General features: G+C 39.9%; 1 protein-coding gene across 1 annotated transcript; it reads left to right on the forward strand.

Moving 5' to 3' along the window:
• The first annotated feature begins 2,837 nt into the window (after positions 1-2,837).
• On the forward strand, positions 2,838-3,494 carry LOC116197749 (lipid transfer-like protein VAS). Its single transcript, XM_031527984.1, has 2 exons — positions 2,838-3,212; positions 3,319-3,494. Exons 1-2 carry the CDS (start codon positions 2,873-2,875, stop codon positions 3,441-3,443), a joined length of 465 nt encoding a protein of 154 aa, XP_031383844.1. The 5' UTR covers positions 2,838-2,872; the 3' UTR covers positions 3,444-3,494.
• The last annotated feature ends 8,770 nt before the right edge of the window (positions 3,495-12,264 follow it).

The raw sequence follows: 12,264 nt of genomic DNA on the forward strand, positions 1-12,264 counted from the left end.
ACAATAAACGTGATGTTGTTGTGTAGGTAAACAATATAGAAAAGAATCCACTGAAAAATAAATAAATAAATACAGGGAAGATACCAATTACATAAGACCAAGAGATACAGATCACCATAGAAATATATTGGATTCAAACCGGATTTGTAACCGTGGCTCGTCTTAGTGATAGGAACTCAATTGGGATCATTATATATGAAATTGCGATTTGTCGACTGAGGCTGTACTCAGATACACTTAAGGGATAATTGGTTTCGAGTACCCTATATTTTTCACAATACCCGGACCCTACCTTGTAAAGGACAGGTTTCAAGATTTTGGAATCGGACCCTATCCTGTTGAATCCTGGAATCGAAACCTTGTTGGAACTTGTAAATTTTTTTTTCTGATTAAATAAAATCGAAAATGTCACATGCATAATCAGTAATCACGCCAAATAAAATATCAACAAAGATTTAGATTAATTCATGACAACAAAAAAATAATATGTCTCATCGATCCATCGACAAAATTAAACATTCATAATACGATCTCACACAACAAAGTGCCTTTGTTTTAATTCATTAGAAGAGAGAGTAAGTTTACTCTTTTCTTTTCTTTTCTGTTTTAATAAATAACCGGTTTCGGGTATAATGTAGGCATGAATTGGAATCGATTTTTACCGATTCATGATTTTAATACCCAGAACCTATCATATTTTTAATACGAGCTATCCGGACCCTACCATAACGGGTAGGTTCCGATATGTTCCGGGTATACCCGGTACCCGTGCACACCCCTAGATACACTGGGGTAGGGTGTGAAAAGGCAAATGAGCAGATTGAGAAGAAAATGATCCTCAATGTATAGGTAGTGATGAGCACAATGCATGCCTTGATTGTCTTTTCATTGGCAAAATCATTTCTTGTTGGATGCCCTCTTAAATAGTTGAGCATGAGCTCATATTTTGGTAACTTGACCAAATCATCATGTCTTTATATGGGAGATATGACCATTTGCAATTTTGGCTACAAATTGAGTCATTACGTTATCCTACCTTGTAAAAGATTGGGGGGCTTCTAGAAGGTGGCAAATTCCAAGCTGAAAAAAAATGCCAGTCAGTAATTATTCGAGAAATGATTTTGTCATATTACTGAAAATAATATTGAATAGCACATATTACTGAAAATAATATTGAATAGTACGTAAAAAAATGATATTTTACTTGTTGCATATTTATGATCGTGATTCATGTGTCGAATGGAATAATTTAAGTCGCATGCCTAACACATTCAATTGCCCCGAGTAAATCTATATATGTAAGGTTATTAATTTTGACTATTGCGATGAGAGCCAGTGAGAGCTTTCTATTCGTTTGTTGAAAAATTTCTACGTAAGTATTTTTTGCACACCCTCAACTCATGATTGAGACCCGTTAATTGCCGGCCAATAATATATGCTTACAATTCTTTGAATTTTTATCAAATACAATTAATTACACTTCCTTTGCCTGAATAAAAAATTTTGCATACAAATTATGAATTCAGTTATTGAAGTCTTCTCTAAAGGGAAAAAAAAAGTAAAACTGTTATCAAGTAATAAAAAAACCCTCATGATTGTACGGGTTTTTGATGTGTTTTAATTTTGTTAAAATGTATGTTCAATTATTTTTAAAATTTAAAAACTTATAATTGAAGGATTATTTTTTTGATTCTTGTATTTTAGTAGTTTTGGAAACGAGTTGAAAAGAAATACAATTATGAGAAAATTTATGATTAATTCTTTTACCTATTGATTATTACTCCCATGAATATATTGTCTTTACAGTATAAATCAAATATATTTTCATAATTGAACCAATCTCTGTGTAATCAAATATATTATTATATAAATGATTTCCATATCGTGCACATATGTAGATAACAATATGAAATAAATTTGTTCATTTTCATAAAATTGTAAAAACCAAATTGTTAAATTAAACTGTACAATAATACTTCACCAATAGATTATTGATGTTTAATGTATGTATTTACGATTATAAAATAGGGGTAAAACCCCTCTTACAGAATTTACTTGTAATATTTTTAATTATTATCCGGTAAAAAAGTTCAAAGATCTTTTTATTGGAAACATTTCTTAGAAAATAAAATTAAAATTGATTTTTTTTTGTTGAAAATAAATTAACTATTTATATTACAAGATACAAAATAAATGTAAATAAACTCAACTTTACTATGTGGATTATAGATGTGTAGATGTTCTTGAAAATTAATTTGAAAAATATCTTGGGAAAAGCATTATAGCTAGTACTACTATACTGGTATAAGGGGGTGAAAAAAAAAACCGCAGGAAAGGAGTTTGGGCTTCAAATCTTCCTCTTCTGAAGCCCATCTACGATGGCCGGGCCCAATACGAAGTTAAGAATAACAGTAGGTTATATTATCGATTGACCAAGTGATTAATGCTGCGTTTGGTTTTAAAGTAGAATTTTAAAATCAGATTTTGATTTTGAAAAAGAGTGGTATAAATGGAGTCCACCCTTTGACTTTGTATGAGTTATTTTGTTTTGTTGTGAAAAAAAGTGGTATAAATGAGGCTCACTTTTTGACTTTGTATGAGTTATTTTGTTTTATTGTGGATAGAATTATGTTATAGTTGTGATTTTAAAATCACATTTGTAAACCAAACAAGTTCTAAGAATCTGAATTACGAGAGAGTTCAACCTATTAAAAATTATTGGAGAAAAGGCAAATAAATTACACATATATGCAGTTAGATAACCGAACCCTCATTCGCACACGCATAAAGATGGTCTTCAACTTCTTCATTTGGGAATTCAATTTCATGTGCTCAAATCAGTTACAGACGTATTAAACTGATAAGAACAGACATGGAGAAGAACAGTTCTTGGCCAAGTTGCGGGATATGTGCCTTGATGATCGTGCTTCTCGCTGTGTTTTCGGTCTCCTCCGGGATGGCCCAGGTTAGCCAGTCGTGCCTGAACAACCTTGGCCCATGTCTGAACAACCTCAACTGGACGAATCAGCCTGACATCTGCTGCGAACCCCTCAAGGAGCTGATAAATATGGGCTCCGAGTGCCTGTGCAGCCTGATAAGCAATCAGGGCGCGATGCAAGAGCAGTTCATGGGCATCAACGTGACCCAGTTGGCTCAGGAACTTACAGGAAGGTGTGGGCAAAGCGTTAACCCGCTCGCTTGCCTAACAAGAAGTAAGCAGACCTAGTCACTATGTGCATGAGTAGAATCCATATTTAATTAAGGAAGAGGTTCTAATCTACATGATCCGTAACTTGTTTTTTCTTTTCGCTTTTCCAGGTTCTACTAGTTCGGGAAACTCGAATCAGCAGGAATCATCTGGAGTCGACCTTCGATACCCACCTCTGATCAAAGTGATGATGGCTTTTGCTCTCTCGACGACTATTTGGATATTGTGGCAATAGAAACTAGATCCGACCCTTTGCTTTTACTGAAATAAACGGACATTACCATTGCTCGACGGGGAATTTTGCTTCATTCTTTCAGCTCCTTAATATATATATATATATATAGATTTGTTTGTGAGATTTCATGGTATAGACACAATCAAATTGTACTTTTAACCCCTTTCCATTAATTTTCTTGTGAAACTAGTCAGCATTAGATGGTTTTAGGCCGGGGCTTAATACGAAGTTACGCATCATTTTCTAATGGCATTTTCTCGATTGAGATGGTGATTAAGCCGCGCAAGTTAAGATCAAAATTTGGTTGACCGTTAATCATGTGAAAAAATACTTCCTATTATGGTCCGACTTATCCCTCCCTACTTGGCTTATAGGCCGTTCTCATGGTGCGGGGTCGTGGTGGTTGGTCAGGCAAATCTCCATACGCATTGTTATATCAAAATAAAAGAAAGAACATCTTCTTTGTGTTCTTCAATGTCATATACCCAATCCCAGAACTATCCATCCCCTTCCTCTCCAAACCCAATCCTTCGTCCTCCTTGAAGCTCTACCGGAAGCTGTTATTGCCTCGGAGACTCCCTTCCTTCTACTACAATCCCAGCCGCCCGCTGAAGCTCACCAATGCCCTTTGAACAGAGCATGTCTCCCTGCCTAAACTACCTCCTCGGACCGCCTCCAAGCAAGAGCAGGACCCAATATTGCTCCTCAACGAAAAACAAATTAATATAATGCAAGTATAACCTGTAAAATTGTTCTCACAAAAGAAATCCTTCCGTTTTCACTAAAATGTCTTTTGTCATGCACGCATATATTGATGCGAAAGACCATTCCAACACATAATTTCTCACAGGTCGAGAAAGTTCACCGACCGTAACATGTAAGGCAAAAAAAGAAAAAAAAAAGCATCTAATGAGAATTCTTTGAGAATATCAAATCCCGATCTGGTTTCATGTCACTAACTATCGAACTGCGAAGGAAGAGGGCTGGTAAACATAATCTGGTGACATAGTATAGTCGACCATATGGATGAAACGGTCACGGATCAGCATGAATGTTAAGTGTATCCCTGCAACCAGCAATAGTTTTCAAACGTCTGCATGAGAATTAATCACTATATATGCAGATGATAGACAATACTTTAAAAACAAACTATCACTTCTAATTACTTACGTCAGCAAGAGAACGAATGCTCCCAGTTCCCCCGTTCGCTGATATATGAATTGCAATGATATTAGTACAAAGGGAAAAGATAGAATCAAATATCAATGGGAAAAGGTCTGAGAAATAATTATCGGATAATGGGTCTTACAAAAAAAAATCCAATGTATTCATTGCATCTATCGCAATAGACAAGGGAATGACGAGTTTCTCTCAACCGAGGAGTGAGTGGACCTAGTGCCCGTAGACGATTTAGTGTCGGCCGACGAATTTGCACATTCAGACTGTACAAACAATACTTTCAATGTAAATAAAGACTGAGAAGAATTGGCTGAATCCTCACATTAATAGTGAGGTGAAATTGATTGAAATAAATAGTCGTATACAAGGGTCTAATTATGGAAGCTAGTTCTAGATATGAAAACAATATATATACACGACTAAAATACATAAGTTATAAATAGCAAGCATTGATGGTGATGATTCATGCTAATCTTCTCTATTACTCCCCCGCAAGCCGAACGGGGACTTCGCCACGTGAAGCTTGAAGCGGATGTCAATGAAGCGAGAGGAAGATAAGCCTTTGGTGAGTACATCAGCGAGTTGATCATCGGAGTTAATGAAGTGAATAGAGAGTTGCCTGCTCATGAAGATCTCCCGTACAAAGTGATAGTCAATCTCAATATGCTTGGTCCGAGCGTGAAAAACTGGATTCGCTGTAAGATATATCGCAGAGATATTGTCACACCAAAGAGTCGGAGGATGACATTGGGAAACTCCAAGTTCCCGAAGGAGAGACTGAAGCCATAAAATTTCAGCGGTGGCATTGGCAAGACTCTTATACTCAGACTCAGTACTCGACCGGGCGACTGTCCTCTGCTTTTTGGAGCTCCAAGAGACGGGATTGGAGCCAAGAAAGACTATGAAACCACTGACAGAGCGACGATCATCAGGGTTACCGGCCCAATCAGCATCAGAAAAGCCATGAATAGATGAGATGGAGCCCGGGCGAATATGAAGACCATAAGTAATTGTACCCTTGAGATAACGGAGGATACGTTTCACTGCCATCCAGTGAGCAGTAGTTGGACAGTGCATAAACTGACATACCTGATTTACTGCATAGGCAATATCAGGTCTAGTGAGGGAGAGATACTGAAGGCTGCCTACCACACTTCTGTAAAGAGAAGGATCTTGAAAGATATCTCCATCATGAAGGGAAAGTCTGGATCCTGAAGGGACTGGAGAGCTAATAGGCTTGCACTCCAGCATAGAAGTGCGAGTAAGAAGATCATGAATATACTTGGACTGTGTCAGATAGAGGCCAGTACCATTAGTTCGAGCCTCCATCCCAAGAAAGTAGTGAAGGGGACCGAGATCCTTCATGGCAAATTCCCGGTGTAAGGCAGTAATTATGGAATCAAAGGGTGCACCTGGAGTTCCCGTCAAGATGATGTCATCAACATAGACGAGAAGATAGACATGATAAGTAGGTCCTCGTAGAATGAACAGTGAGGGATCAGCTTTAGAGTCTGAGAATCCAAGTCGCTGAAGATATGTATTGAGGCGCTGGAACCAGGCCCGGGGGGCTTGTTTGAGCCCATAGAGAGATCGACGGAGTCGACAAACATAATCAGGACGAGAAGTATCTAAGAAGCCAGGAGGTTGAGACATATAGACTTCCTCAGTGAGATGCCCATGAAGAAATGCATTCTTCACATCCAGTTGACGAATTGGCCACTGGGAGGAGACAGCAATAGATAGTACTGTTCGAATGGTTACCGGCTTGATGACTGGGCTAAACGTCTCTGAATAGTCAACTCCTTCTCTCTGATTGAAACCCTTTGCCACCAAACGAGCCTTGTAACGATCAATGGTGCCATCGGCCTTCTGTTTGATGCGATAAACCCATTTGCAGCCAACCACATTCTGTGTAGAAGATGGGGGGACAAGATCCCATGTATGATTCTGGAGTAATGCCAGATATTCCTCTTCCATTGCAGCTCGCCAGGTGGAGTGTTTGCGAGCTTGTGCAAAAGTTTGAGGTTCCTGCAAAGCAGCGGAAACAGAGAAAGCATAGGGATGGCGAGATATAGTAAACCGAGGAGGAGGCAGTGTACCATCCTTAGATCGTGTTGTCATCCTGTGAGTATTCTGAGTAACAGGTGCAACATCATTACCCTCAGTAACCTCAGCCGAAACTCCAGACTCAGTGGACTGGTCATGAATCTCAGGAGCAGGAACATAAGACTCAGGAGGGGAAGTGGTAGGACCACTAGACTCATTTAGTGGAAAAGAAACAGATGAGGGAATGGGGATATAGGTAGAAGTAGTGCTAGAGGAGGAGGGAATAGACATACCAGTAGCAAGTGCAGGACCAGAAGAGAACCGACTGTCAACCACCGAGATAGGCTCACCTGTCCTAAAAGGAAAAGAACGCTCATCGAACACAACCTGAGTAGATATGAAGATTCGACCAGTGATAGGATTTAGACATCGATACCCTTGGTAATGATAAGGATACCCAAGGAAGACACAGGGCTGAGATCGAGGTTCTAATTTGTGACGTGTGTAAGGTCGTAAATAAGGATAGCAAAGACACCCAAACACTCGTAAGGTAGAGTAATCAGGGGAACTACCATGAAGCACCTCAAATGGAGATTGAAAATTAAGAGATTTTGTAGGTAATCTATTAATAAGATATACTGCTGTTTCAAAGGCAAAATTCCAGAATTTTGGTGGAATGGAAGAGTGAAAGAGTAATGTGAGTCCCATATCAACAATATGACGGTGTTTACGCTCAGCAGAGCCGTTCTGTTGGGGAACATGAGGACATGAGATACGGTGGAAGATACCATTGTTCTGCAGTTCAGATTGAAAATCTGCAGAGAGGAATTCCTTTGCACCATCTGACTGAAAATACTTGATTCGACGTCCATGGAGGTTCTCAATTTGAAGACGAAATGCTCGAAAAACACTAAGGACATCAGATCGAGATTTAAGGACATAGAACCAAGAGTATTTACTGTAATCATCAAGGAAATGAATGTAATAATGATGACCAGTAGAAGATGTGATTGGTGCAGGACCCCAAATATCGGTATGAACAAGCTCAAAAGGAAAGGTGCTTTTGTGAAGAGTAGATGGAAAAGAATTATTTATTAATTTTCCTTCTTGACAGGCGGAACAAATATGACCAACATGATCATTATTAAGGGAAAAGGAAGTACTTAAGGCACGACGGATTATTGGAAAAGACGAATGTCCCAGGCGTTGATGCCAGAGAACACTGGATCCGGACACAGAAAAATGGGCTTGAGGATGGGTGATATGCCTGTCTCTCGGGTGAAAACAGTAGAGTCCATCTTTAACCGGTCCACGCATAAGCTCCTGGCGTGTATGACGATCCTTCACAATGAAACAATCTGGGTGAAGCTCAAAAAAGCAAGTATTGTCTCTAGCGAACTTAGATATGGAAATGAGATTTTTTGAAATATGTGGTGCATAAAGAATATGATTTAAGTGTAAAGGACGTTGAGAGAGTTTAAGACTTGAAGAACCAGAGGCAAGGACTGGAATTGATTTACCATCACCCACGAGAATGTGATCTGAGTGTGAGGTGTCATCATGAAAATTGAGGTTGGATATGTCAGATGTGACATGGTGTGTTGCCCCTGAGTCCATGTACCAGTCTGAATCATGAATTCCCGGATAGGCACCATGAGTCAGATGAGCCTGTGCTCCAGAAGACTGACAGAATGGAGCGGTGTGTCCTGGACGGTTGCAGATTTGGCAAATAATCGTTGAATTGGGCCGAAACCCAGAATTTCCAAAAGTAGCTGGGCTTCTGGTAGAGTGACGGGCTGAATTGGGCCGGCCAGAAGTGAACGGCCCAAAATTACCCTGAGGCCCGAAAGAATTACTGCCCTGAGGCCCGAAAGGACCTGGGCCGAAGGAACCTGGGCCGAAGCGCGGATCTCGGATTGAGCCCGAGTTGAACTGACCCGGATAATTCTGACCCGAGTTCGCCTGCCCGGCCTGAACCAATCTTCTCTGCCCGACTTCTCCCCCAATCTGAAAATTAGGGTTTCCTTCATACGTTCCAGAGAGAAAATCACCCGAGCCTCCTGAGCCTCCCGATCCTCCCGAGCCTCCTTTGCTGACGGAGTTCTTCTTGCCGCCGTAACCCTTCCCGGAGTTCTTCTTGCCGCCATTGCCTCCCTTCCTTCCGTCCGTGTAAAGAGCCTCTATGGGTCCTGCACCGAGCAGACCCGAGAGCGGAGCGCTCGAAGGTGCGGAAATCGTCTGGCTTCCCTGAGCGTAAAGGCGACGCTCTTCATGGCCGACGAGAAGAGATTGAAGTTCATCGGTGGTGAGGGTAAGCATTCGTTCCGACTGTGCTAAGACTATCGGTTCCCAATCGGGGCCGAGACCTGTGTATATGCGTCGATTAATGTCTGCTGATGTTTTTGGTTTTCCGATTTGGGCATATCGAAGAGCATGCTCTTTTACCGTTCCGATAAATTTAGCCATTGGTTGATTGCCCTTTTTCAGGTCTCGCCACTGTTGGTCGAGAAGATCTTCCTGGGCGGCGGTCTGGGTGAGAAAAGAAGTCGCAAGGGAGGTCCATGCCTCCTGTGATGTCCTGGCAGTGAGAATAGTGACACCGATCTCCTCTGTTACTGCCAACATTACACAGGTAAGTGCAAAATTGTCTCTGGACTCCCACCTGAGATAGTCAGGATTAGCTGCTATGGTGCCTTCAGCTGCTGTGATAGTTTTGTTTGGTGCAATTGCTCGACCTTCAACATGGTCCAGCAATCCATAGGTAGCGAGTAGAGGAGTCATGATACCTTTCCAATAGAGATAGTTTCTGCCATTGAGTTTGACAGGGATAGTAGGAATACTAGAGGGTGTTTGAATGATAACAGATGAGGATGAAGAGGAGATGAGTGAGGAATTATTGTCAGCCATAGAGAATGTGAGAAAGAAAAGCTATGGGAAGAATTACAGATTAGGATCAGGAAGGATTATAGAGCAGCACGGGTGTTATCCCGATTTGAGGCTCTGATACCATAAAGACTGAGAAGAATTGGCTGAATCCTCACATTAATAGTGAGGTGAAATTGATTGAAATAAATAGTCGTATACAAGGGTCTAATTATGGAAGCTAGTTCTAGATATGAAAACAATATATATACACGACTAAAATACATAAGTTATAAATAGCAAGCATTGATGGTGATGATTCATGCTAATCTTCTCTATTAGTAAAATAGGGGGGAAAAAAGAAAGAAGACAATATTCACAAATACGTATACGTACTCAGCCTCTAAAGGTACCCTTCTTATTTTATCTTGCATGATCAACTGCATGAAAGAAATAGAGGGGAAAAAAAGAACAAGCTTCTTTAGGGTATAGATTATACGTACGCATCCGTAAAGCTCCCTATCTCCAAATCCAGCCGATTGCCAGGCTGTTACATCCAACAACAGAAATTATCATTGCAAAGTACAAAACAAGCTTTCTTTCATTTACTATTTGCCCGAGCAATTGCACATAATGGTGCTGGTCGAGTTAATAGTTTAGGGAGAGAGAGAGAGAGAGAGCTAAACAGATACTTACGAGAACGTACATGTAGAGAGTGAGCATATCTGAAAACCTTGTAATAGGATTTGAGCATGAGGCGCAGATGAATGTTATGTGGCCATGGCGTTCTCGATCATCTTCATCCCAGTCGTGCATAATGAGAACTCGTTCGGCTGCCATTGTTTCCTCCGATTTCTTGCGAGAATTCGTATGCTTGGGTTGGTGTGGAAGTCAAGTGATTAGGAGAAGGGAATGAGGAGATTGTCAATGTGCAGAGAAAAATTAAGAAGAAAAAAAAAAGATGTAGAATTCTTGAGAGAATTCTTATGTGAAGAATTTGCTTGGTTTTGGAGAAGGATCGAGGAGAGAGTGTCAATTTGCATAGAGAAATTAATTATATTCGGAGTTCTTGGAAAAAAAAAAGAGAGAGCGGGAAAGCAACGGTTTTAACTTCCTCTCTCTGTGGCTGTTAATAACTACCGGGGCGGCCATATGTATTACTATCGTTTTCCTTTTCCTTTCTTCCTCCCCCTTTCTTTTTTGGTGCTTAAATATTTTCGTCGAGGATAACAGGTAGTTTTAAGAAACTGTAACGAGCGCAATCAACACCTCGACAAATAGAAAAACACTCTAAATATAACTACATGTCTCGTGTGTATTATAAGTTAATGGATTATGCACTGTCAGAAAACTTGACCAAACTCATTAACATGATATAATTTAACCGAGATAGAATTGGAGTTACCTCTGGGAGTTTTTATCGGATTCTCAAGAAATCATTGAATGGAATTGATTACGTATCAGGTCTTTGCAAGAACAATCACAAATGGTACCGACAATGGATTCTCACTATGTATATATCGAGCAAGAACCAATCACGTTACGCAATACAAGAACCCTCTCTCACTCACACTTTCGATAATGGGAGCACACACAAACGTCTCGCTATTTCTCTATCTCGCTCAAGCATGCACTATCAGTGTGTTCCTGCATTCACATCATGCATGCATGCCCACAACATGCATACACTATTAGTTATATGCCCTAGAGCCGATATATGTAATTGATTAATTTCTATATATGCTTTAGGGATAAGATGGCACATGTACCTTATGCTTTGGCTATAGGTTGTATGATATACGGTATTCTAGGTCAGATATCGTGTATATTGTTAGAATGGCTAGCAGGTATCAGTCCCATCCAGGACTTAAACATTTAGTAGCTATTAAGGATATTCTTAAGTACTTAAGAAGAACTAAGGACATAGTTCTAGTACATGGAGGAAAGGATTTGAGACTGAACGAGTTTACAGATTCCAACTTTTTGTCAGATGTGAATGATAGAAAATCTCTCTCTGAGTATATATTCATCTATAATTGAGATGCAGTTAGCTAGAAGAGTTCCAAGCATAAGACTATTGCAGACTCTACTGTAGAGGTTGAACATATTGTTGCATTTGATGTTCCCATAAAGGTAGCTCGGATTAGGAAGTTCTTAACAGAATTTGGTGTTGTTTCTTCCATATCGTCACCGGTAGCTCTCTGTGGTGACAATATTGGAGCTATTGCTCGAGAGAAGGAATTGAGGTCACACCACATATTATATCATACGAGATATAGTTGGGAGTAGCCTTGCAAAGGATAGCTTCAGCGGATAATGCCGTTGATCCACTTTTGAGTCCATGAGGTAACGGTATCTAGATGTTGTACTTTCTAGCTCTAGTGCAGGTGGGAGATTGTTAGTTATATGCCATAGAGCCGATATATGTAATTGGTCAATTCCTATCTGTGGCAACGTTATTTATTCTGTTGTTCATAAATTGTTTATGTTTAATAGATGAAGTCCATAAGATATTTGACAGATACTTCATTATCAAAGAGTTCAGGATATGAGGGACGGAGTATTCTGGTATAAGTTTTTTTTTAAAAATTGTACGCGGTCGTAGGAATCTTAGCTGGGCACTATCACCTCCAGATAGATCGTCATCTCCGTTTGTATCCATAATTAGTATAGAGATACTAATGAAGATGGAGTAGTGGGTCTCATTCTATTCGATATCTAATATTGAGAAGAC

This window comes from Punica granatum, chromosome 2 (assembly GCF_007655135.1).
Source record: "Punica granatum isolate Tunisia-2019 chromosome 2, ASM765513v2, whole genome shotgun sequence".
In the NCBI taxonomy this organism is placed as follows: Eukaryota; Viridiplantae; Streptophyta; class Magnoliopsida; order Myrtales; family Lythraceae; genus Punica; species Punica granatum.